The following is a 27,116-nucleotide window of genomic DNA, read 5'->3' as shown; positions in this document are numbered from 1 at the left end:
AAATGCAAAAAACAAAAATCCTGAACCAATTGGAACAATTGACAGAACTGCATCCGGTTACTTCATCAACTTCGATGATTCCTCTGAAGGCTTCAGCGAACAAAAGACACAGCCATCATCAAAATCCTTTAAAGACAAAGCGAAGGAACTTTTGAAAGAACTAAAAGAAACATATCTGATTTCTCCATGGATTGAATTTTGGGTGGGTTTTGGTGCATTTATCCTCATACTTTGGCTCATCATGGTATTTACTTTGGGACGCTTCATTGAGGGAAAATATGCTAAAATGGACACAGCAAGTCAGAACATCAACTTGGTCCTCAAACCACACACATCGTCACACGTCGAGAAACGAGAACTTTCTTCAGAACTTTCTTCAGCCAACTTCACAGCAATTCCAATACCTGGTGGGGTAGCCTGGGACAACACTGACTATGAAATTTATGGTCCGGTCGAGATCCTGAAATATCCACACCAAATTAAGATCTCTTTGAGTGACTTTGCAAAACCAAACTCATTTGCTGATGATTGGGACTTTGAAAGTATAAACAATATGATGTCTGACTTAGTAATGTCTGCTAAATTTACAAAACATGATTATTTGCAAGGTTCTACAAATTATGATAGTATGTATTGCTATAACCACTATGGTAACCATTTCTTGCATAAATCTGCACAACCTAGAAATGTTTTAAATTTTAATCAATGGGAACATTGTGCTACACCTCCAAAAGGGAGCTCTAGAACCGTTTATGACAAATATTCATACTTTCAAGGTTTTAACACTAGTAATGCTGAAACATTTTATTATAAATTGTCAAACAAGACAGGGACCAAAACCATGATAACCAACACAAAATTGATTTATTCTGATTCATTCTTTGAAAAAATGAATACTTTTGGATTCGATTATTGGGACAAAAATGTTGATTTGAAAAGTGTTTGGGGCACAAAAGAATGGCAAGTACAGGGTTTAGAAGCTTTGTTTAGAGCCTGCATGATCCCAGAACAAATGATATTTTTAAATGACACTGTTCAACAAACCACCTGTCTTGGCTTAGCCAAAATCAAAGATTTAAATAACCCGTCTATTCCAAAGCCAACAATGTTTAGCAATAGCTCTGAAACAGATGAAGAAATAGACATAAACCATATACTTAACCAAAACAGAACACATCCTGATTGGAAACAATGGTTGATCTGGCCCACAGATACAAATCACTGTCAAGATAGATTCCTGAATAAAACACAGGGTTTCAAAATGACCAGGCCAGACCCTAGATATCCCCAAAGACATCACCCAGGGATAATAACAACCTACAGTGTGGGCAAATTATGCCTTCAATGGCTACAGTCTTCCACACTGCCTGAAATTAAGCAACACCTAACTTTACTTACTGATGGTGCTGACTTGCGTGATTTCATAATGGGACCACGCAAACAGCGTCAAAAGCGTTTCATAGCAGCCTCTGTATATGCAGCATATAATGAGGCCTGGAAGGTTACTCAAATTGAGACAGCAGAAAGAATACGGGAAATTGACCGTATTAATTTGGAAAAATCACTTTCTGTAGTGGACAATGGGTTAATGACTCTGTCCTCCAGAATTTTTTCATTGGACAGCATTGTGTCTTCAGCAATCGATATATTATCGCAAGACTTACTGTTATTACAACATGGTCAGTCACAATTGCGCTCTATTGTACAGCTTGGCTGGACGTTACAAAATCTGCGTTCAGGCTATGTGCCTTGGCGTTTAATCAACACTACGTCACTATTCCAAATCTTTAACCTTACTGATAGACAAATCGGTATGGCGCAGAAGGGTGCTGATTATACAATCTTGAGCATTGAAAAACTAGAAAGATTACCGTTGACAATGTCAGAACGACCTGTCAGTGAATGGATAATCCACGGAATCATAAATATTCCAATCTCAACCTTCAGGTTTCAATACTGCCAAAAATATATACAGGCTGGCATGTACGAGAAATTGGGAAAGGGTTACCTTAAAACAACTTGGAACCTGCCCTATTCACATGCATGTGTCAGTAACAAAGGACAGAAAGTGTTTCTTAGTGGCAACAATTGTGCTATGTCACTAAGCGGCACGCTTCTGTGTAACGGTATTAGTTTGCACGGAGCCTGTGAAGGGAATTCATACAACCTTTCATGTCACCAGCAAGGCGCACCTGCAACTGAAATAGAACCATTCTTTCAAAGACTCTATAATGGGAGTTACATTCTTATTGTAGACCGCAGATGCTGTAGTCTTATGCCCGGGACTCCTTATCTCGTCACTACGACGGCGAAGGTCAAGTGCTGTGGACGTTCTTTGTTCCCCAGCTCCTTTCCAGACAGGGAGGCGAGGGCATGGCCCAGTTTGAAAATTACTTCTATTCGAATAGACACTTTAAGCAGAATGAAAACAGTGCTTCTTCAGACGCCTACAAGGCTCACGTCATCAAAAGAAACGTATGATCTACAAGTCGCAAGGACGACTGCAGAGATACATACATTATTATCAACCAATTCCCCCGTACATTTCGCGGAAATCCTGAGCGAAATCTTAAATATTTCTGATACCACAGGAGTCTCAAAGGTATTTAAGACAGTATTTTCGATGGCATTAACACCATTCAAAGCCATACTGGGTATTTTTCCAGATTTCGTCCATTCGATTTTTGGCGGACTTCCCCTAATACTAGGACTAATTGCAGGAATCCTATTCCTAGTCCTTATTTTTCGATATGGCAACCCATGTCACAGATCAAACTCTCGCGACAATGGAAGATACGATCCTAGCCATTGGATACCGGGACCGGATATCAAAAATCCTGGGATTCTCCCGGCTTAGAGACCTGAACCTGACTTGGTTTCTATCATTTCGACCAATGTGGCAAAGGTGTGTTTTACCTGTACTAAGGTGTCTGCTATGCGGAGAAGAATGCGTGTTAGACACCTGTCTGACGCTACAATCGGATGCGCCGGTGGATGCAGATACACTGTTGGTTCCTACCAAGGTTCACGCTTTGTGCTGCCCTCAAAGGCTGCCAATTCTGATGACGGCATTCCTGGAATCTTCACCACTGCGATTGAAGAGTAGTGAAGTATGAGATGAAAGCAGCATCGAACAGGTACGACCTTCTGTCAGCAATGCAAATCAGAATGTCAATGCAGACAATCATGCGCATGAATGCATGGTTACCCCTATTTCCGACTTAGTGGAACTTTCCCATGAAGCTGTTGACAGTTTTTTCGAAAGCCTGAATGATATGATGTTCTCTCCGGAACAGAAATAGAGACTTTTGAGTAAACTCGCACACGGCGTTCCCTGAATTCGGCCTTCAACTTTAAAAATAAAGTCACATGAACAATTACAATCCAGTTCACGGACAGCAACTTTTTTCAGCAAGCCCTTAAAATATTTTTCTATATATTTTTTCCCCGGGACACTGATCTTCTGCTTAAAGTAAGAAACTATTCCTAGAGAACTAAGATTTCTATTTTTTTTTTAGATACTTTATAGACTTTATATAGACTTTAGCTGCCCGCTGGTATGTTCACGATATATTTTATGTGATGAAATGGTTTCGACTTTTTTTCTGTATAGCCATATTAAGAGCCATTTCATGTGTATTTCTCATATACCAACAAGCAATAATGCATAACAATGCGTGTTTACTTTTGCATTTAATTCATAGCTTAAGTGCATACAATATATATGACTGCAATTTTTCAGTATATTTGAAAATTTCAAAATGCATTTATGTATTTTGGGGTGGTAAGGTATACACTATACTCTATAGTATGTTGTACTATGTTATACTATGCATAGATTAGTAGATATGACCATAGTTAGCGTGGAGTGGGTGTCGTGTATTTCTATAGGTTCTGAATCGATCCCCCTATTCCTGATCCTATTCTGGTTAAACTTACTAGCTAGTTAACTAACAGTCAGCCCATGAGGCAAGAAAACCCCCATGATGCAGATACCGTTATCTGACGCAGTCACACTACGGCACAGGAACGTGTTATCTGATTAGGTCATAACGCTTGAGATCTAATTAGACAAGCGACATTCCTCCAGCCCCTGATAAGGCATACGACGTTCTCATAACAAATCAAACCTATGACAACCTGGATAATCCGTGCGGCCATTGTTTTGATTTCACAGAGAACTTTAGTAAAGAATGTGCTAACGAGCAAGTCGTATGACATCTTTATTGACGTACCTATGTCCATCCTTACGTCAATCCCGGCACCTTTAAGGTATAAATATTGCCGACCTTGCCCTATGCAAACACACGCGTGGTGACAAGACGGAGCAGCCATACTTGCCGAAGCCGAGAGCAGAAGCAGACCCCGCAGGCAGCAGCCCCGCCTTCCTGACGCGCTGAGAGACGCGCTGCTATCTCAATCCGAGAGACCCAGCACCGGCGCTTCCGGGTAGCCCTCGCAGGCAGCCTGGAATATCGAGAGCAGAGAAAGAGATACCATTCCTCATCCATCCTAAATTCCAGGTACAGAACTGAATAACCCCTCCTAGAGAATTCTTTAGTTATTCACTTGGCAAAAACAAACTTAACTTAAACTGTAACTTTCTATTCCCGCCCACGCATTAGACTTAGGTCAGGTACACGGGGTAGGCGTATTTAGAAACACCAGTTGAGTACGTTTAGTCAAATGTATATGTGTATGTAAATATATTTTAATCATTTTAAACATCATATGGCTCAGAAACCATATCAATGTTTTTACAGTATTATTTTATACTATTGCTTCTAATGTATGCACTTTACTTAACTATAAGTATCGCAATAATATCGATCCATTTCTCTTGTACGAGAAAAGAGACTGATCAATAAATAACACCTTTTATTGAACACGCCCGTCTCCTCCTTTTCTCTACACTCTGATGAGACTAAGAATGCACGTACTGACTGAGTAAAATAATTGCCTTGTGCTCACACGACTCTCGAGATTGACTCTTGATTAGGGGAGAGCAAAGTTGTCATGTTCTATGGTTGTCAGAAACTAAATCCCTTCTTGTCTAATCAGGGGAGTTAATCCTTCCTTGAACATTCGAGAAAGTTTCTAGCGAACTCTGAGCTTAGCTGGCAAACCCAAAAATTAAGTCTAGTATCGACAGTAGTAGACCTAGTTAACGTCTGGCCTAGGCCTTTACTGCTGTAGGTACTATTCCAATGCGCAGAGCCTATTGGGAAAATAGGAGCTACACTACACTTTGGCGGCCCTGGTGGAGGCATACGGGGCCCAGATCGTCTCTTATGCCGACGACACGCAACTCCTCTTCACATGCGGGAAAGATCGAGAGTTTGATGGAGAGAGAATTCGGGACTGTCTTGCATTGGTCTTCGACTGGTTCCAGCGGAACAGTCTGAGGGCCAATTCAGGCAAGTCTGAGGTTCTATTCTTTGGTTGCGTTGCCGATCCGGAGTGGCAGCAATGGTGGCCGTCCGACATGAGCCCTCCGGCACAGTCCTCCCTGGTGGCCAAAAATCTGGGCGTCAAGTTAGACAATCAGCTGTCGCTGCGAGGGCATATTCTCGGCCTGGCTGGCACCTGCTACGGAATCCTGAAAATGCTCCGCAAATTCCTGCCTCTGCTGTCTGAGGAGCACAGGAGGATTACTGTGCAGGCTCTTGTCGGCTCAAGGCTTGATTATGCCAATGCCCTCTTTCTTGGCCTCCCTGATTACCTGGTCCAGCGCCTTCAGGTGGTGCAGAACTCTGCCGCCCGGGCTATCTTTGGCCTACGCAGACGAGCTCGAGCGTCTGGGTTGCTTCAGACGCTTCACTGGCTCCCTATCAGGAAGCGGATCCAGTTCAAATCCTTGACTCTGATGCATAAAGCCCTGTATGGATCAGGGGCGGGATATCTGCGGCGGAGACTGACTTTCTATCGTCCAGTCCACTCCCTCCGTTCGGAATCCCTTTTTAAAGCTGTGGTCCCGCGGGTGAGGAAGGCCCGCGTGGGAGGACGGTCTTTCAGCTGCAGAGCTCCCCAGCTTTGGAATCTGCTTCCTCTTTCGCTCCGCAGCACTGCCAATTTGCTCCAGTTCAGGAAGGGCCTGAAGACCTGGCTTTTTAATCCTTAGTCTGTTTTAATGCTTATTGCTTGCACTGTTTTCTTTGATGTTTCTTGTTTTATTTTAGCTGTGTTGTGTTATTTTTACTCTGAGCTGCTGGTGGAAAGCGTCGGGACACTCATATCGAGTAGCCGTACGCTATATAAAAAGCTACATAACATAACATAACAAAGTGAGCACGAGTGAATGAGCAAAAAGTAGTATATTGTTTCCACGATCCCTGGTTGGACAGGGTTGTCCTGTTTGATAGTTGCTATTCTCTCCTTGGTAAGAGGGGTTTCTAGTGGCACTGTGAGCTAGCTGATATACAGGCTAACATACCCGTTAGGGGTGTCTAGAATCAGTCTGACACAAATCCTATAGTGTATTTTGTCTAAATGCGCAGATTCTATATAGGTTTATAGGTACTACACAACAGTAGATTCATCATGGCAGCGGAATTTGTCTGTCAAGCTAGTTCTTTATCTTCCTGCTTCTGCAGTGCACTGACATTTCTGGGCTTCTGACCACCGGTTCCAAGTTTTACTTACTAGGCTTACAGGCCATCTGGTTGCCCTCGTTTTTTTGGTATGACATTCAGGCTGGTTACAATGACCTGTGGATAGAGCAAGGACCTCTGCCATTTTTGCCAGCTTTATTAGTAAAGGAGATGTTGTCATGAGACTGACTCCAAAGTGCTTTCCTCCTGGGTACCTAACATGGTTCCCTCCCATGACTCTACCACAGCCTCCTCACTTTCACCCAGTCACTCAAACTGGTCCCTAATGAAATCAACAAGGACATCTCTGTCCCTGCTCTTGGGAGACCTCCACCATCTGTCCATACATAGATCCTTCATCCAATCTACAGACATAGTGCTAATATCTACTTCCAACCCTGTGTTCTCCAATATTTACGTGTGCAGAATCTGCATTATATAAGAAATTGACTTTTTGTGGCCCTGATGTATAACGAAAATGGACTCTAGAATGCTTACATCCAGGACTCCTAAACTATAGGTGCCCCACTGATCGCTGCGAATTTTCTGAACCTCTTTCAAAGGACAATGGCACAAGCAGGAGCTGCTGAATCCAACCATTGGGGTTGTGGTGTGTTACTCCTGTTGTCTCAGGGCTTGACGTACTATGGGTCCTGAATAACTGGGCCATGTACTGCCCCTTCAGCACTTAACTTTGAGTGGTAGTGTGGGTGAAGCAGTCAAAGGCTCTTCAAGGTGAGGTAAGTACAAGGTATGGGGGGCTCATACCTGAAAATACCCACATTGACCCCAAAAGAATGATTTTCTGGTCCAATCCTGATCTTTAGTGTAAAAAACAGTATTTATTATATACTCTATACACAGCACACTAAATAATCCACACAAGTAGTCAACCAAGAATAGTGCACTCCCCCTTGTCAAGGCAGTGCTACTCCATGCGGGTACCCTTGTTTCCAGATCTCCTTCTCCATACAATACTCCACATCCCTGGCGGAGTTTAGGTGATCCCACATGCTGCCCACACTGGCCATGCGCATCAAAGTCTGCCTTTGACCTTAAATGTTTTGTGCTATCCAATTGCTAAACTAATACGCTTGATCAGCTCTCACATGAGCCTGCATTCTTGCTTTCACCTTACTCCAATGGCAGTCTTCTCAAGAATCCAGGAGCCGGGTGGTGTTTCTCTCCTGTGCTCCACAATGCATTGTTCGCACTGCGCCATTCCTGTGGTTCACTACTTTACGGCAGCCTCGACAGGGGCTGTTGAGTTCTACAAGAGCGATACAAAAGGGGGTGGTGATGGACGGAGGATCTGAACCAATCAAACACTCACACCCAGTCAACAGATCTGGGTTTAATCCATCACTGTTCTTTAGCCCACTCTGCCACCCCAGTTCAGACATGGCCATATGCAAATCAGTCTGACCCTGTGCCTCATGGGAACAGTCCAGCCCGAACTGCCAAGCCATGCCTTCCCTGGACCGGAAACCAGCTTTCTAGGACCGGTTTCTGGGCATTTCAGCCGTCTTCAGCCAGGCTTGCTTGAACCCAGTGGCAAAGTGAGCAAGGGACTCACGTCTGAGCATACCCTGCCAACTTATGGCGAACAAAGCGGTACAAAAGGGGGTGGTGATGGACGGAGCATCTGAACCAATCAAACACTCACACCCAGTCAACAGATCTGGGTTTAATCCACTGGATTCAAGCAAGCCTGGCTGAAGACGGCTGAAATGCCAGAAACCGGTCCTAGTAAGCTTGTTTCCAGTCCAGGGAAGGCATGGCTTGGCAGTTCGGGCTGGACTATTCCCATGAGGCACAGGGTCAGACTGATTTGCATGTGGCCATTTCTGAACTGGGGTGGCAGAGTGGGCTAAAGAACGGTGATGGATTAAACCCAGATCTGTTGACTGGGTGTGAGTGTTTGATTGGTTCAGATGCTCCGTCCATCACCACCCCCTTTTGTACCACTTTGTTCGCCATAAGTTGGCAGGGTATGCTCAGACATGAGTCCCTTGCTCACTTTGCCACTGGATTCAAGCAAGCCTGGCTGAAGACGGCTGAAATGCCAGAAACCGGTCCTAGGAAGCTTGTTTCTGGTCCAGGGATGGAATGGCTTGGCAGTCCGGCTGGACTGTTCCCATGAGGCACAGGGTCAGACTGATTTGTATATGGCCATGTCTGAACTTGGGTGGCAGAGTGGGCTAAAGAGCGGTGATGGATTAAACCCAGATCTGTTGACTGGGTGTGAGTGTTTGATTGGTTCAGATGCTCCGTCCATCACCTCCCCCTTTTTTGTACCGCTGAGTTCTACAAGAGAGCAGACCCCTCACTTGCGGCACTGGTCCTGACTGAACTGGGCGCCTCACACTCTGCTCACCGGGATCCACTCCCCAGGCTCCCCACTGGACCTCTTTGCCTCCGAGGTCTCTCCTCCGCTTCAAAGAGCACAGATGTTTTGGCAAGTAGGCAGAAGGCTTGTGCTTCAGGCTCAGGTCAAGTTTTCTTGGTTCTGGGTGATGGCCCTTAACCAGATGGGAGACTAGCAGACCTTAGTCCTCAGTCCTGGTTTCTGAGCATGACGTCTTGCTTATTGTTCTTCTGCTGATGAGACTGTGGTTTAAAAAAAGTATGGTCTCATATGCCTAGTTTATAGTCCAAATCCAGAAACAAATATGATTTAGTGTCTGGACTTTTCTGGAGGTGTTGGCTCTTTTGAAGTATCCCTTCCTCTGCACTGTCTTTTATCAAAGGGTCATTCTTCCACAGTAAGAATGGCTCCAAGTCTGAGTGACCCACCACAACACAAGCCAATGGAGTAACCGGGGATCACACTGGCCGTCAGCTTCCACTGATCCTTCTCCCCGCACAGCCGAGTAAGGCGCTGCAGCGGGTCGCAGGAGGATCCCCGTCATCCCCTGAGCGCAGGCCACGCCCACATTCTTACGCCAAGCCCCTCCCTCTACCCATATAACGATGTCTTCCGCGGACGTGCGCAGCGGGCGCGCCGTCAGCGCGCCGAAGGCGCGCCAAAGGTAAGCCCGTCTGCGCCCGTCCGCGACCGCCCGGGACCAGGGGCCCTGCCCCTGCTCTAACCTATACTTCAGCCCAGTTACTTTCATATGACAAATCGCAGATCATCTCCCCCTCCCCCTTCACCAGCGTATCATCTCTTTGGGTATTTCTGCCCCATCACCTCTCTTGTCCAGCCCCATGTCGCTCACTTCCCGGCCTATTACCCTTTCCTCTCCTGCCCTTTCTTCCCCCCCGCCGCCCCTCGCGGCTTCTGCCTACCTGCTAAACACCAGATCGGCCGGCAAGCACCAACTTGAACTTTTTAACCTACTGGACACCGAGCCCCCCGATTTTCTGTTTTTAACAGAAACTTGGTTCTTGGCCGACTCCCTTCCCGACTTATTGTCCACCCTACCTGATTCCTATTACGCTCTTCAGGCGGACCGCCCAGCAGGTAAATCTGGTGGGGGGGGTGGCGATGATAATTCGCTCCACCCTTCAATTCTCGCTTCTCCCCCACCCTCCCATACCTGGGGTCGATTTCCTAGTCGCCCGCTCAGTCAACCTTCCGGCCCCCCTCACAATAGTTCTTATGTACCGACCCCCACAGAATATGCCTTTCTTTGTACCTACCCTACAAGAAATCCTGGCTACGCTCGTGGTCAACAACTCATCCGTGATCCTCTTAGGTGACTTCAATTATTGGCCGGGCGATCCCAGGGAAGACCAGTCCTCCAAAGACTTTAAAGGCCACCCTCCAGTGTCTTAATTTTCTTCCTCACGTTCATTCCCCCACTCATGTCCAGGGCCACACACTGGACCAAATCTGGTCGGCTAGCTGCACCATACCCTGCCCCACTGTTCTCCCCTGTATATGGTCCGACCACTTCCTGATTTCTTTCTCCATCAAGCTTGAACCTCCAGAGAGACCCTTCATACCTAAGAACATCTCGGCCCGCAATTGGAATCGAGTGGATCTTAGCTCCCTTGGGGCCTCTCTCGCTCTCTCCCCTCCTGATCTTGCGAACCTTTGCCTTGATTCCCAAGTAGGTGCCCTGAATCATTGGTTATCCTCTTCCTGTGACTTTGTTGCCCCCCCTAAAGAAAGTTAAGGCTTGTCGTCCCTATGATGCCCAAAAGTGGTTCACGGACGAACTCAAAACTCTCAAACTGGACCTTCGGCGCTCTGAACGCCACTGGAGGCGCAACTATTGCCCCCTTCTACGTGCAAAATATAAGTCGCTATTAGTCAACTACAAGAAGGCCATCCTCTCTGCCAAAACGACCTATTTTTCGGAGATAATTACCTCCTCAGCTAACAAGCCTAAGGAGATCTTCTCCACAATTCGCAATTTAGTTGCTTCTGACAGCGCCAACCTTAACCTCATCCCTTCTCAAGCTCTTTCCACTTCCTTAAACAATTTTTTCTTAGAGAAAATTGAAAAAATCAAATCCAACATTCCTCCATCCTCTGTGTCACTCCCTCCCCTCGCTCTTCCTGCACCCTCCGCCTTTCTTCATCAATTTCATCATATCTCTCAGGAGTCTTTTCTCGAACTCCTTCAGAAAGTCAAGTCGGGCTCCCCGACTGACTGTGTTCCAGCTCGTATCCTGAGAGAGCTCCTTACCCACTGTCCCGCACCCCCTCTCTCCCTTCTTAACGCTTCTATCTCATCTGGTCTAGTACCAAAATCTTTCAAATCTGCTGTAGTCTTTCCTATTCTAAAAAAACCCGGCCTAGACCCCTCTCTCCCATCCAACTTCAGGCCCATCTCCCTCCTTCCATACCTCGGGAAGATCCTAGAGAGCTATATCACCACATGTCTCTCTACCTTCACTGAGTGAAACCATCTTCTGGCCTCTCACCAAGCAGGATTCCGCCCAGTCCACTCCACTGAATCAGTGGTCTTGTCCGTTCTAGATGAGCTTAAGAGCAAGGCTGACTCCAATCTACCCCAAGCCTTGGTACTCCTCGATTTGTCCGCTGCGTTTGACACGGTCGACCATTCCATTCTACTTGACCGTGTCCGCGCAGCGGGCATTCGAGGCACTGCCCTTTCCTGGCTCTCCTCTTTTCTCACCGAACGGACTCAGGCGGTCCAGCTTTCTGGTTTCTCTGCCCCCTCCCGCCTGGTCCCCTTTGGCGTCCCCAAGGCTCTTCCCTGTCCCCTCTCCTTTTTAATATTTACATTCACCCCCTCATCCTTTCTCTCTTTGAAATGGGGGTCTCCGTATATAACTATGCGGATGACCTCCAGCTGGTATTTGATCTCTCTTCCCCCTCTGACTCCCTACCCAAATTTCATTCCACCCTAGCCTTCATCTCGGGGTGGATGAACTCCAATCAACTGAAACTTAATCTGGACAAAACGGAGCTGGTCCTGACTGGCCATATCATCTCTCCTTGGTCTGCAGCTTTTTGGCCCTCCACCTTTGGCCCCTCGCCCACGCCAGCGGCCTCTGCTAAGACCTTGGGTATTAAAGTCAGTCGGGACCTCTCCATGCACGCCCAGATTAGTTCAGTTGTATCTTCTTGCTTCCTCTCCCTCCGGATCATCCGGAAAGTGTCCTGTTTTTTTTCTTCCGATGCCCTCAAACTTATTATTTCGGCTCTGATTTTGTCCCGTCTCGACTACGGGAACAGCCTCTTCGTAGGCATTCCTGCCTACGAACTTCGCTGCTTCAGGCTATTCAAAATCAGGCCGCCTGTCTTATTTTTCACCTCCCCAAGTCCCTCCACATCACTCCTGTGCTGAAATCCCTCCATTGGCTTCCCATCCGCCAAAGAGGACTTTTTAAAATTGGCTGTCTGGCCTTCATGGCCCGTGCTCGCACTCGGTCTTTATTAATTCTCTTATCAGCCCCTACACCCCCAGCCGCTCCCTCCGCTCTTCCAACCTAGCCCTCCTTAGTGTTCCGCGCTTCTGCAAATCCAAGACTGGAGGTACTCGCTTCTCCGTACTAGCCCCCTGCTTCTGGAACAGTCTCCCGCTGACCACCAGATCAATCCCAGTCTATCTCCAGTTCCGTAAGGCCCTTAAGACCTTCCTTTTTTCTCAAGCGTACTCCTGCTGACTTCCTCAGTAGAGTTCCTTCCCTTTCATCTGTCTACTTCAGCGCCAGGAAGCCGCTAGGTCGCAGTGCGCTTTATCAAGAACTTTCAATTTCAATTTCAATTTCACTGAAATATACCAAATAAAGGTTTAAAGAGCTATGCCTTCCTCTCTATCAAGATTCCCTGCTATTGCTAACTTTATCTGTCCCACCATTTCCCTGACAGTGAGCCTTGGCCCCACTTGTGCAGTAATTATTTGTGGAATCGTAGAGCCCTTTGAATCACAGAGCCCTTTGATGTGCACAGAGGATGCTCTGCTACTATCCTTTCAGTGTGTGTCTCACATAAGCCCTCGGTAATGTCAGAAATACACATCTCCTGTTTGGGGGATGCAGACCTCACCTCGGCAGACTCTCCAGGCCCTTTGCTTCTAAAATAAAACCCACAGGCCTGAATGTTATGTGCAATCCACAGGCACGCACATCCAAGTGTCATGTGCTGTCCGGCGCTACACACAATCCATGAAGGCCAATGGTGATTTAATTATACCGTTAGATAACTTTACGCAAGTGGGCTAGGAGGGCCCACTCCAGTGGCACAGGTAACAAGCATTTACAATGCAACGGTCTCGCCTTTGTAAAAGTTAGAGCTATTGGCATTGTAAATGACAACATTTTTATTTATGGCATTGTCATTTACAATGCCAATAGCCTAATCTCTCGCAAATGCGAGGCCTATTGCATTTGCACCCACACACACAGCCACACACACACGGAGCCACACACACACGGAGCCACACACACACAGAGAGACACACACACACACACACACACACACACACACACACACACACACACACACACACACACACACACACACACACACACACACACACACACACACACACACACACACACACACACACACACACACACACACACACACACACACACACACACACACACACACACACACACACACACACACACACACACACACACACACACACACACACACACACACACACACACACACACACACACACACACACACACACACACACACACACACACACACACACACACACACACACACACACACACACACACACACACACACACACACACACACACACACACACACACACACACACACACACACACACACACACACACACACACACACAGCCACACACACATAGAGCCACACACACAGAGCCACACAAACACACACACACAAAAGTTGCTTCCACCTCACAATGCAAAAAGAACACACAAAAATTAGCTTCCGGGACGAGAGCTCAAAGCAGACATCTGAAAAATAACGTGGTCTTGTGTTATTTTTTTTTAATATAATAAGCTAATATCGTGGAAGCCAGCAACCAACGAAGGCAGCAGCTATGTCATCCCCCACTTTCTTCGCAACTCCAGTTCCCTAGCTCCTTCAACAGCATCAACACAAACCCACAAGAAAGCTGCTGAATTATTTTAATGCTGCACCCGCGCTTTACTTTTAAAATGTTACAAGTGAAGCGTGGGTGCCGCCAGGGCAGGGGGAGGGGGGTTGGACTCGCGGGGAGGTGGACTCAGGAGCGGGGGGGTGGACTCAGAAGCGGGGGAGTGGACTCAGGAGCAGGGGGAGGAGACTCAGGAGCAGGGGGAGGAGGGGGGTGGACTCCAGGGCAGGAGGAGGAGGGAGGGTGGACTCCAGGGCAGGAGGAGCTCCTCTATAAATGCACTATTTTAGCAACATTTTAGACAACTAAATTAGTATTGCATACACCTTAAATTGAAGCAAAAGATACATTGAAACGCCAGGTATCGAACACTCAACCTTGAGCGTAAGAGTCAAAGACCTCAATTATTAGGCCACAGTGATTCTCCCAAAGGACCAGCAGGCGCTTGTTAACTGACGTGCTCCCGAAATTACAGCTCGTCCGTTCAATATGTCACAACCGATCCAACCTCGCGGCGCCTTAGTTCCCGCCCTTGGCAAACTGGTGGACGCGCCCTGTGATCAAGCCGCCCTTCAGCCCACAATGATAAAGGCGCTCCTCTCTATCGCGCCTTAAATCAACCGCATGGCAACAGGGAAATACTCCCGCCCAGCTGCGCTATTCAAATTCTTTCCATCTACACGGTAAAGGCATCTTCCGTGCTCTAAAACTTGACCTCAGGAGCGCGCCGCTCGCTCTATTGTAAATAAGACAAAACATTACATCACCACCAATCAGAGCGCTTAAGTGCAGCATAAACAATTGGTGGAATCGCGCTCTGTCAACCCGCCTCAACATTCAAATATTCTCGGAGGGGGGTGAGGAGGGGGGGGGAGTTCAGCAGCGGCACACCAGCAGAGCTGCTTCAGTGCGCGCTGCCACCCACTCCCACTCACAGCTAGTCTGCTGAAGAAACGTGCCGCCTTAGCCGACTCCACATTGGGAACAGATACATAGACACCCCAGGCATTTGCACTTAGGCCCCAGTGACTCTCTAAGTCGAAAGCAAACAGCCGCACTAATTATGCAGCGCTCCTTCCCAGTGCAAATGCTCGCGTCAATTACAGTGCTCCCGGTATAAAAGACATTGCGCTCTCGATGCTGAAGCATACACGACTTCAATCCGATAGACTGACACGAGTCCATGAAATCTCACAGCGCCGCCGATATTTAAAACACAGTGCTCCCGGTGCTGAAACTCACACGCGGCATACCCGATGAGCTTACCACGGTCAGGTTCCTGATGCACTCAATGCCTCCCGCACGGCATTCCCGCAAACCAACTATACTGCTCACAATGATACCTTTCAGCTGTTGGCACTGCTACTATAATGACGCGACCCTGCTCATGCCGCGCACCGCCCCCACGAGTCCGTCATCGACACACAAGCTGTTTTTAAAAAGCCTCGACGCGAGGCCACCGGATTCCAAGAACCGCTATCCAACACACCACACGGCGCCGATGGGATCTTTCTCCCATATGATCTGTAAAAGGAAAACAGAAATTAAAATACAGCCTCCTAGCGAGGCTGTTGAACTTCCTGCTGGGGTAAAAGGTTCCTTATCTTCTTTATGGGCCATCTGGACTCATAAAGAAGATAAGAAACCTTTTACGCCAGCAGTAAGTCAAGGAGCCCCGCCTGAAAAGGACGGGGCTTAGAGACAAAGAAGAACGTCACTAGGACCTCTTCTCCAATGGCTGGCCACCGTTTAGGAGGCCAGCCAATGGAGAAGAGGGGCGGGGCTTAACCTCGCTGGTGAAACTCTCCCTACATCATTAAATCTCGCCAGCTCGACTGTGCATGTGCGCAGTCTTTCGCAGGCCGAGACCTAAAAAGACCTGTTCACATTACAGATTCTACTGAACAACAAACTAGTGTTCTGCCACCACCACGCTCATGTCACCTAACTTTGCGTAAAGGCAGTAGCCGTCTACATTCGGAAGGGTATCGCTTGGTGTGCCCATCCAGTTCTAAGCAGATCGCTTTACCGTGAGACATGCCTAGATCATGGTCAGCACACATGATCCGTGTTCACCCATGACCAGAAATCAGTACCAGGGTGTCCCAGGGGGGCGTCGGCTATGCTCGGCTCCGGGGCCTCTACTTGCTCCCAGGGGGATGCGGACAATGAAGATACTGAATCTTTTATAAGGGAACGTAAAGAAGGTTTTATTTTAATGTAGCTACGTCTCTGTCGACTCCTTAGTCTTTCACGAGCAAAGGCGGCAGAGTCAAATGGGGGTTTCCTCGTGGTCTCCAGGATGCTTCTCGGGACACCTCGGACGGTCTTCGTCTCTTCTTCTCTCACGTCGGGACATATAGGCAAGAGAAAAGAGAGAACTCGTCAGTCTGTCGCTTGTACTCTCGGGAGGGGGCCGGGGGTGAGGGACACCAGTGAGGGTAGAACTAAGTACACTCCGTGCCAGACAGCGCTCGTGAGGGAGGGTAGGCGTGCAGGGAAGTATACGGCCACTGGGGCTCACTCTCACTCTCAGTCCGTAGGTTGGACCCTTTGAGCCACCCAACCCGCTACACGGCCCCGTACCTGTTGAAGCCACGCCCCTCCCGTGGGTGCGTGGCAGGGCGAATCGTGGGACCGTTGGCCTCCGGGCTGCGTCTCTGGTCCGGAACTCTCGTCGGTTCGTCGGTCTTCTCCCTCTCGCTTTCGGCTGGCGATCTGCAGCTTCAGTCCTCCGGCTTCTTCCTCTTCTGGGTAGTTGTCCGTCCACTCTCTGGCTGGGCTCTCTTTTGGCCTTCCTTCTGGGTCGTCGAGAGGCGGAGCGGCGCCCGCCCACTGTTTTCTCTTAAAGGGATCGCCGTCCTCGCCCGGGCTGGGCCAATGATGTAACGGCTCATCGCTCCAACTGGGGTCCGGCCGCTGTTGAGAGGGAAACGCAGCAGGTAACAGGGGAGCAGACTCCCACCAAGCACAATGTTCGCAGTTCGTCCTGCCTTCCCCGTTACACACCTCTCCCCCTGGCTTCTCCCGTTCGGGGAGAGGAGGTACACGTGACACGTAATCAGCATTACCGTTTTCTTTGCCTCTGCGATGCAGTACCGTAAACGAGTAAGGTTGCAGGGAAAGGATCCACCTCAACACCCTAGCGTTCTTACTGCTGTTCCGATGCATCCACTGCAATGGGGCGTGATCGGTATGTAGGATGAATGGTCTCCCCTCCAAGTAATAATTTATTTTTTCTGTGGCCCACTTTATTGTTAATCCCTCCCTCTCGACGGTGGAATATCTACACTCTCGGGGAAATAATTTGCGGCTAATGTATAACACTGGGTGTTCCTGCCCGTCCACTCCTGTCTGGGATAAAACCGCCCCTATACCCACCCCTGAGGCGTCGGTGGCAAGGATAAAGGGTTTCTAAAAATCAGGGGACATGAGGACAGGGGCCGATGTCATACACTTCTTTAGATGTTGAAAAGCCGAGAGGGCTTCAGGGGAAGGGTTGGTGATCTCTCTGGTCTTTTTCTCCTTGCCCAGTAGGTCGGTCAAGGGGGCAGCCTTCTCTGCGAATCGGTCTATGAATCGTCGGTAATAACCGATGAGTCCGAGGAAGGCTCTCAGTTCTCTTTTGTTTGAGGGAAAAGGGACGTTCTCTATGGCCTTCACTTTCTCTTGTTGTGGGGAAATAGCCCCTTCCCCCAAGACGTACCCCAGATATTTCCCGCTGGTGTAAGCCACTCTGGATTTTTTCGCGTTGATGTGCAGTCCCGCCTGCCGGAGCGCTGTTAGGATGGTTCTCAAGTGCTCGAGATGTTCTGCCCAATCCTTGATATAGACGACTATGTCGTCTAAGTATGCTGAGCTAAAAGTGGTGTAGGGCTGCAATACGGCGTTCATTAGGCGCTGAAAGGTCGCCGGGGCGCCGTGTAGCCCAAAGGGGAGGACGGTAAATTCATACAGGCCATTGTCGGCGATGAAGGCGGTCTTCTTGCGGTCCTCCTCCCTAAGAGGCACCTGCCAATACCCCTTCGTGAGGTCAATGGTGGTAATGAAATGGGCATCCCCGATCTTTTCGATTAAATCATCCACTCTCGGAATCGGATATGTGTCGAAATCTGAGATGGCATTCAGGGCCCTAAAATCCATGCAAAACTGCTTGGAACCATCTGGTTTGGGTATCAGGACTATGGGGGAGGACCAACGGCTGGTGGAAGGTCGGATTACGCCCAATCTCAGCATCTCTTGTACTTCTTTCCTTATGACCTCTTGGCGGGCTGCGGGGATGCGGTATGGTCGTAGCTGCACGGTCTTGTCCGGGGCGGTGTTGATGCGATGTTCTATCAAGCTGGTCCTCCCAGGAAGATCCAAGAAGACATCTGTAAAAGACCGCAGCGTCTCCTGTAGACTGGCCCTCATGGAGGCCGTCAGCTCCGGGTTCACCACCAATTGTTCTACTGAGGTGGGGGACGAAGGGGAGGCGTCTTCAACCCAATGGTTGTCCCGCGGAGGTGGACCCAGCCACTCCTTCAACAGGTTGATATGATATGTCTGGGTTTTGCTAGGGGACATCCGTAGTCTGTAAGTGGTTTGTCCTATAGTCTCAATGACCTGAAATGGCCCCTGCCATTCGTGTCTTGCTTTGCTGCTTAAAGACGGGAGCATCACCAGAGCCCATTTCCCTATGGAAAGTCTTCTTAGCCTTTTCCCTTTGTCATAATTCCTTTTTTTGTTTGTTTTGGTGTTGTTCCAGACTGGTGTGTGCCAGATTCCGGAGTTTGCCTAGTCGGGACCGTAACTGGGTGGTGTATTCTAACATGGAAGATTGTTCCTGTAGGTCTTCTGTTTCCCACATGTCTTTGGTCATTTCAAGGAGGGACCTAGGGAGTCGCCCATATAAGAGTTCAAACGAGGAACAGCCCAGGCTGCTTTGTTTTTGTGCTCGTAGAACATAGAGTGCCAAGGGCAGTAAGCGATCCCAATCCATTCCTTCTGATGATAGGATTTTTTTCAGGGTCGTCTTCAGAGATTGGTTGTACCGCTCGACAAGACCATCAGTTTGGGGATGGTATACTGAGGTTTTCAGGTGTTTTATGTCGAGGGATTTACACACTTCTCTCATCAATTTAGACGTGAAGGGGGTACCCTGATCCGTCAGGACTTCCTTGGGAAACCCTACCCGTGCAAATAGTTCCACAAACTTCTCCGCTATGGCTGCCGTAGTGGTGGTTCTCAAGGGGAAGGCTTCTACAAACCTGGTGGCGTAGTCCACGATTACAAGGGCGTATATGTTCCCCTTTTTGGACCGGGGTAAGGGACCTATGAGATCCATACCGACACGTTCGAAGGACACTCCGATGATCGGCAGGGGTTGTAGCGGCGCCGCACTGGGTCGATGGACGTTCTTCCGCTGACACACCTCACACCTGGCGCAATATTCCTGTACGTCCCGGTAGATCCCTGGCCAAAAGAAATGTCTTAGGATGTTCTCGGTCGTCTTTTCTTTTCCTGAATGTCCTGCAGTGAGGTGGGAGTGGGCGAAAAACAACACTTGCTCCCTGAAGGAGGCGGGCACCAACAACTGACAAGGGCTCGTCTCCGTGGCCTGTCTATATATCAGCTCCTTTCTGATCAAGAACCTAGGGTAGGACGGAGAGGGGTCCCCTTGGCTTTGTTGGGCACTATCCCAGGCGTTGAATAGGGTTCGGTCTTCTGTCTGCGCGAACCTAAAATTCCTATCAATTACCCAGGGTTCGGGGCTTAGAAAAGCTGGAGAGGAATGCCCTATCTCGGAAGGTCTAGGGGCAAGGGTTTTCCTAAAGAGCGAAAGGAACTCAGGGTTGTCCGTGCCTAGGATCATGTCTTCTGGCAGGGAATCAACCACGCCTACCCGCACAGTACTAGTCTCTCTATTTGGTATCTCTACGGAGATGGAAGCCACGGGGTAGGGTTTCACATCTCCATGAACACATCTGATAAAGACCTGGGCCTCCTGTATGTACTGCTCCGGTAGGACGAAGCGTACCTGCACTACTGACTGTTTACACCCGGAGTCCAGGAGAGCTCTTACCCTAAAACCATTCATCCTCATACTCACGTGAAAGGCCGTGCCCAGTTCAGCGGAGTACATCACTGTCTTTGGGAGGTATCCGACCTCCATCGGCTCTTCAGCGGGCCTTTTCCTGGGGCACATCCGGGCTATGTGGCCCCACTCACCACACTCATAGCATTGTGGACCTTTCAACAAGGGAGACATCATCCCTGGGACTCTCGTTTTGGGTGGTTCAAAAGGCGGTCTCGCTTTTCGGTCATGCTTCAGAGGGGTGAGGGCTTTGCCGGATTTCTCAGAGTCGATAGCGCTAAGTCGAGGTTGGGCCCTAGCGTACTGGGCGGCCATTTCAATAGCGTGATCCACCTCTAGCCCCACATGTTGACGTAACCACCGTTGGGTGGCATACGGTAGGGCCTCCATAAATTGTTCTAGGTATATTTTGTTGAGGATTTCCTCCTTGGAGCAGGATTCAGGCTTCAGCCATTTGTTGGCGGCCATACGTAGACGAAAGAAGAGGGTCCTTGGGTTTTCGCCGGGCAGGCCTCTTTCTTTTCGAAACCTCACTCTATAGGCTTCCGGGTCTAGGCCTAGATGGTCCAAGATCACTTCCTTAACCATAGCGTAAGGGGTGTTTCCCAGGGCATTCGCAGCCTGATAGGCCGACTGTGCCTCTCCGGACAAAAGGGGGGCGAGAAAGAAAGGCCATTTCTCCTCTGGCCATCCCAAGGCTCGGGCGGCTCTTTCAAAATTTAGTAGGAACGCATCTGGGTCCTCCCCCGCGATATATTTCTGTAATGCGATTCCCGATGGGTGGGGAGTATGCACTCGCGTTTCTCCCGTCGATAGAGGGAGTGACGGCCTCACGTTCTTCATGCCTTCAAGTTGAGCGGTCAGTGAGGATTTAAAGAGGTCCCTGTCCGCTTGGGCGGCTGCCAGCTGCCGTTCTACGGCCCACTCGAGCTTTTGTTGTCCTTTTATAATGTGCTCAATGAGGGTGTCCATCTTGTCACTACAGATGGGGGATGTTGCTGATCCCACTTCTGACACCACGTGTCCCAGGGGGGCGTCGGCTATGCTCGGCTCCGGGGCCTCTACTTGCTCCCAGGGGGATGCGGACAATGAAGATACTGAATCTTTTATAAGGGAACGTAAAGAAGGTTTTATTTTAATGTAGCTACGTCTCTGTCGACTCGTTAGTCTTTCACGAGCAAAGGCGGCAGAGTCAAATGGGGGTTTCCTCGTGGTCTCCAGGATGCTTCTCGGGACACCTCGGACGGTCTTCGTCTCTTCTTCTCTCACGTCGGGACATATAGGCAAGAGAAAAGAGAGAACTCGTCAGTCCGTCGCTTGTACTCTCGGGAGGGGGCCGGGGGTGAGGGACACCAGTGAGGGTAGAACTAAGTACACTCCGTGCCAGACAGTGCTCGTGAGGGAGGGTAGGCGTGCAGGGAAGTATACGGCCACTGGGGTTCACTCTCACTCTCAGTCCGTAGGTTGGACCCTTTGAGCCACCCAACCCGCTACACGGCCCCGTACCTGTTGAAGCCACGCCCCTCCCGTGGGTGTGTGGCAGGGCGAATCGTGGGACCGTTGGCCTCCGGGCTGCGTCTCTGGTCCGGAACTCTCGTCGGTTCGTCGGTCTTCTCCCTCTCGCTTTCGGCTGGCGATCTGCAGCTTCAGTCTTTCGGCTTCTTCCTCTTCCGGGTAGTTGTCCGTCCACTCTCTGGCTGGGCTCTCTTTTGGCCTTCCTTCCGGGTCGTCGAGAGGCGGAGCGGCGCCCGCCCACTGTTTTCTCTTAAAGGGATCGCCGTTCTCGCCCGGGCTGGGCCAATGATGTAACGGCTCATCGCTCCAACTGGGGTCCGGCCGCTGTTGAGAGGGAAACGCAGCAGGTAACAGGGGAGCAGACTCCCACCAAGCACAATGTTCGCAGTTCGTCCTGCCTTCCCCGTTACACAGAGATCCAAATATCTATGCACCTGGGACACTCAGAGCCGTGGTCTCCATCCGTCAGCATGCAAGAGACTTTTCCGGCCCAACAAAAACCAACCAAGTTGACCATTGAAAAATATAACCGTTAAGAGAAACCATAACACTTCTACCAACAACGAATATGAGTCTGGTTTTAATTTCCATTCTACACTGGTGTGGGAGAATAGTATAATGGATATGGAAATAAGATAACGCAAGAACACTTGAACAGCAGAGTGCATGCAATAATATTCTGAGACAACCTTTCCGACTGAATTGTTAAAAGTATGTGAGTGAACATGTCTTAGAAAGGATACTTATTCAAAATCAAGCATTTGAATAATAAGTTGAATGGCTACATATTAGCAGTGTCCCTACTTGTTTGTGCTAATCAGATAAGCGGTATATGTTTTGATGTACAACGGCCAGAAGTAAGGTATTTCACACAAAAAATTGATGACCTAAGTTTATTCTTATGATATTTGAGATATCAGATTTCTATTCTTCATAATAAGTGAAGAATATAGTACCTGGCCAGCTCCTACACACGCAATTTTTATATAATGTAAATATATTTGTGTCCTACACATATGATCGTTACATGGAAAATTGATATATATTTGTATTCTAATGGAAATTGTGCTCCAAATCTATTCACCATTTTGCTCACAATTCCCCCTGTTCAAAAACACTGTAAAGTACTGTATATACACTTATAGTTTGGTGCGTCCTCTTTGCACCCTATCATTACGTGATGTCACTTTAGACTCTTCTGACAGCAGTGCACCCTTTGCTCAATATGTTTGACTAAAGCATGCTCGTCACACATAACATGCCATCATGACTGTGTTTATCTAGGATCGAACGCATTTGGAGACTATAATTAAAGTAAACTTAAGTGAAAATTACACTACTGTGCCCCTCTTCTCAGAAACATGACATATAAGTATTTTTTCTTCTCGTTTCACTGGTGAAACAATTCCACTAGCCTCATAATAATTTTCTGTTTATGCCAACAGATCGATGTACAATTAGATGTGATCAGAAAGCAACTTTACATACTTTAGATTTTGGGGTCTCCCTTTGCAGCAGGTATGAGGTTTTGATGTAATAAATATACATAGTAAGGAAGAATTAGAAAAAATGGGGCTGTGGAGGCTGTACCGTTCGTTATGAAATGCCAGTTTTTTTTTTACCATGAACTGCTAATTGGAAATGTAATGTTCTCCGTTATATCTTCATTGAATTTTCCTGTGATACTGAACTAGGATTACAAGGAACAATTCCATTATAATTCAATAACATTTGTTTCCACTTTTTTCTATGAATTATATTTTTCATTGTGAAGTTGCATATAATATTTCATGCATCAGATACTCTTTTTTTCTTGAAAGGAAATTAGTTAACTTGTGACCTGGTCTGTATTTGATTGTCCACTCTCTCCTATAGCCAACCTTCAAGTCTAATTAGTTGTCATCTTCAAATAGTATTCCAATGATCACATGTATCTAATGTGCTATGAAATAATAGCTGAACGGACAGCAGATTGTAATTGCTAATGAAAATTAATTACCCCTTTTACTTCTTTGAGTTACCAGCGTAATTTATGTTCTTGTAATATTATGTCATGTTTTTAATGAAACCAGTTAATACTTTCATGTTTATCTTAGATTCTTTAATGAAGTATACAGTGAAATCAGGGTTTGTGTCTGGTTTGAAAAATAGAGGGGACAGTATGTTCCATCATGATCAGTGACGTCTTCGTCGGTTTCTAATTCAATCTATTTACAGGATGTTGCTAGAACAGAACCCAGGAGGAATCGTTCTTTGTACTGATGATTACTTTTGCAAAAATGGTCAGTACCAGTATGATCGAAACTGTTTAGAAGAAGCTCATGCATGGAACCAAAAAAAAGGTAAGAATAAATGGGTGTTTTCTAAACAGTTAGCTATTACAGCTTGTACACTAAATGTATACTTTTATTTATATTTAGTACGTAACCCTTGAACCATTGCTTGCATACATTCATGGTATTACGTTGAACATGATCTGATAAGCATGAAGGAAGGGATTAATATGTTATGTATAGTACTTAAATAGACACAGACTTCACCTTGGGCATAAAGCCATGAGGTGGGTGTGTGATCTACCATGGCATTTAACAAAAGTCATCATCTTGAGAAGCTAAGGCTGAGCTACAGTTGAGCTTCTCCTTCAGCCAGCAGCCAAAGACTGACTTCATGACTTTAAGCTCTCCTCACTTTAGTACCATCAAATAGCCATCTTTTTTCCATCAATACTGATTCAATACTGAAGCACACTCATGCAGTTGCTTCTTTTGACCATCTCATTCTGCCTGCCATAAAATCATCCTGAAAAACAGACAGGGTAAGTACAGAATAGTGGTAGCGTTTTTCTGTACCTCAGAGCTATACTGCACTGCAGTTGCCAACTCTGTTTCATATCCTTAGATTGCATAGCGGGACACTATAACATTCTACCTTTGTAAACAATCGCTTCAAACTTGTCCGACACAGGCAGACCAAAGCCCACAAAGCCTTAGTCATGAGGGGATTCAGTGTTTCGGTAAATAGCCCTGTTGCCAAACCTGCAGTTGAGCTCCTAGACAAAATACAAGGCATCATCTTCAAACAAAGCATGAGAGGCCTGACACACAAAGCCTGGCACATAGCTGCTCCTACAGTACCAACAGAAGTGGGCAGTTAAAAACAACTTGATTCTTCATTTGCAGACAGGGTTTGCCCCTCTTATGACACACTTGACAACATTGTTGCTATTATGATGCTGTTTCATAAATCTGTAATGTGAAGCTCTTGCCCTTATATACCTGATATATATTTTCAAGCATCTTTGGTTGGGTTCTGTAAGAGTCTCCAATGGAGAAAATTAAATAATTGGTGTATCACACCCATTTTATTGAGTGGGGTCATACCTCTTTATAAAAACACTCTGGTCCAGTTAAAATTGCAGTAGGATTGCCAATTATCCTATAACATTACACTGGCCAGTTGCTGAAAGAAGGCTTTGTTTAGTTACAGCAGCAACTTGTCCACTAAAATCATATGCATAGTCGATTTTTGGTGCTTCTCAATCTCGCAGTAGTTGGTCTTCAAAGACCAATGGATGTTCTCAGTAAATGTAATAAAGATAACAAATTAGTGGTAAACACTTGTGAAATCAAGGTGATAGTGTTCTGGAAGAAGAAAGTTAAAAGGAATTCCTAGCAGATTGATAAAGGTATATTTGCCGACGTTTCTGATAACAACTACGTTTGAGTGTGGACACTTCCATATGCACAATAGTTGTTCCCTGGGATAGCTGGTTAGATAATGCACAGTGTGCTTTATTTAGAACTGTGATTTTATTACTGTGTGCCTCTAAACCATCATTGCTTAGGTTAGAATTTGGTTTAACAAGGTAACCTCAAACAGTCAAAGCAAAGATTGTCAAGTTTCGCTTCAGATCCAGAGCTACCTCTGTTCGTTCAATACAAAAGCGTATCTGAGTGACATTGAGAGCTGCTACATGAAAAAATGTTTTGAATCCATCATCTAACTGTCTAACTGATTTGATTGTTCTCTTTAGATCTACTTGTGGGCTGAACATAAATTATCTTACTAGCAGTGCATAGTCAAATGTAACCTGCGTATGATATATCATAACCTAAACCTTTGTCAGTTAGTTATCATTTTACTCCTCCTGTGTAGCTTAAAGTTATGAAAGCAATGAAATGTGAAATATTTGCTTGGTTCCATAAGAAGAAGTATTCCCCAACTGTTCCTTTACTTGCTGTTTATACTGCCTGTATTGAGTTTACAAGTACACAACAACATACATGCCAGTACTGATATTATATATTCAGCATTTCATTAGATCACACATGACACTTGATGTGACCGAAATTCATTTTTCTGTTTAAGAGTTCATTTTCTCATGAAAAATCAATTTTTAGAAATTGTCATCAGTGTTCATAAGGACAACATATAAAACAATTGTTCAACAGACCACAAACGTGATTTGATACATATTACATATATTTAACATCACAAATTATATCGTTGGACAAAACCTGGACATGACATAGACAACAAATTCAACATTAAAATATATAAACTCGAGTTCAGTGCTTCAAAAAGAGTAAACACATTGAAAAAGAGAAAAAAATAAATGAATAAGTGAAACAAAAAGATAAAGCCCAAACAGGTTGGGACTTTTTTTAGACTGAATGTTTTCACAACCTTGTTACAGGCAGCAACCAGACTGTGTACTCTCCAGGGCACCCAACATAATTTACAGGCTATGTTAGACCTGGAGTTTTCCAGTCTACATAGGGTAGCATAACACAGAGTGGCAAGACCTATCCCCAAAGCACTTGTGTTGCACCTGCGTCACACTCACACAGTAAGCCGGCGTCCATCCACTAAAAATGACACTACACCAGATTAGAAAAATACAGTTCGCTTTATAAAAGTTCTCTAGAAAGTCTTTCCCTGGCAGGCAGGGGTCGTTTACATATAACAAGCACTTTCACATTTGGTTTTCTGGTTTCAATATAACTTCTTCATTACATTTGATTTTCAGTACCTTGGTAACTATTGGTAAGAATTCACTAATCTCCTCAATTGCTATAACCTTAGATCAGGGCTTTGAAGACCTGAATTTTATAAGTTAGCCAGAATTCACAACCACCTCAACTCCCAGAAGCTAGAGGCACAATTCATGAACATTTGGGCACATTCGTTATCTCCCTTTTTTTTATAATCTCAGACATTACATTTACAGTATTTGGATAACTTTTCCCCCTCTCTCGGCGGATACGTATAGGCAGTAATTTCCAGCAAAACCCAATATTTGAATAGTTTGTTTGCAAGACTGAAAACAGATTTACTTCAGAAGGGTTCCAATCAAAGTACTACAAGTAGCGGTTTATTTGAGTTCAGGGTATCCGTTTTTCCCAATAGTTG

General features: G+C 46.8%; 1 protein-coding gene across 2 annotated transcripts in view; it reads left to right on the top strand.

Annotated features, from left to right (window-relative positions):
- Window positions 1-27,116, top strand: part of N4BP2 (NEDD4 binding protein 2) — a 1,406,797-nt gene that overhangs the window by 290,525 nt on the left and 1,089,156 nt on the right. For both annotated transcript variants that reach the window (XM_078678311.1, XM_078678313.1), the window contains exon 4: window positions 23,922-24,046. In XM_078678311.1, the coding sequence (XP_078534437.1) occupies window positions 23,922-24,046 (125 nt within the window). The remainder of the gene's footprint in view (window positions 1-23,921; window positions 24,047-27,116) is intronic.

The sequence above is a fragment of the Lissotriton helveticus genome, chromosome 2_2, assembly GCF_964261635.1.
Source record: "Lissotriton helveticus chromosome 2_2, aLisHel1.1, whole genome shotgun sequence".
In the NCBI taxonomy this organism is placed as follows: domain Eukaryota; kingdom Metazoa; phylum Chordata; class Amphibia; order Caudata; family Salamandridae; genus Lissotriton; species Lissotriton helveticus.
This window is presented reverse-complemented; position numbering and strand designations above follow the sequence as displayed.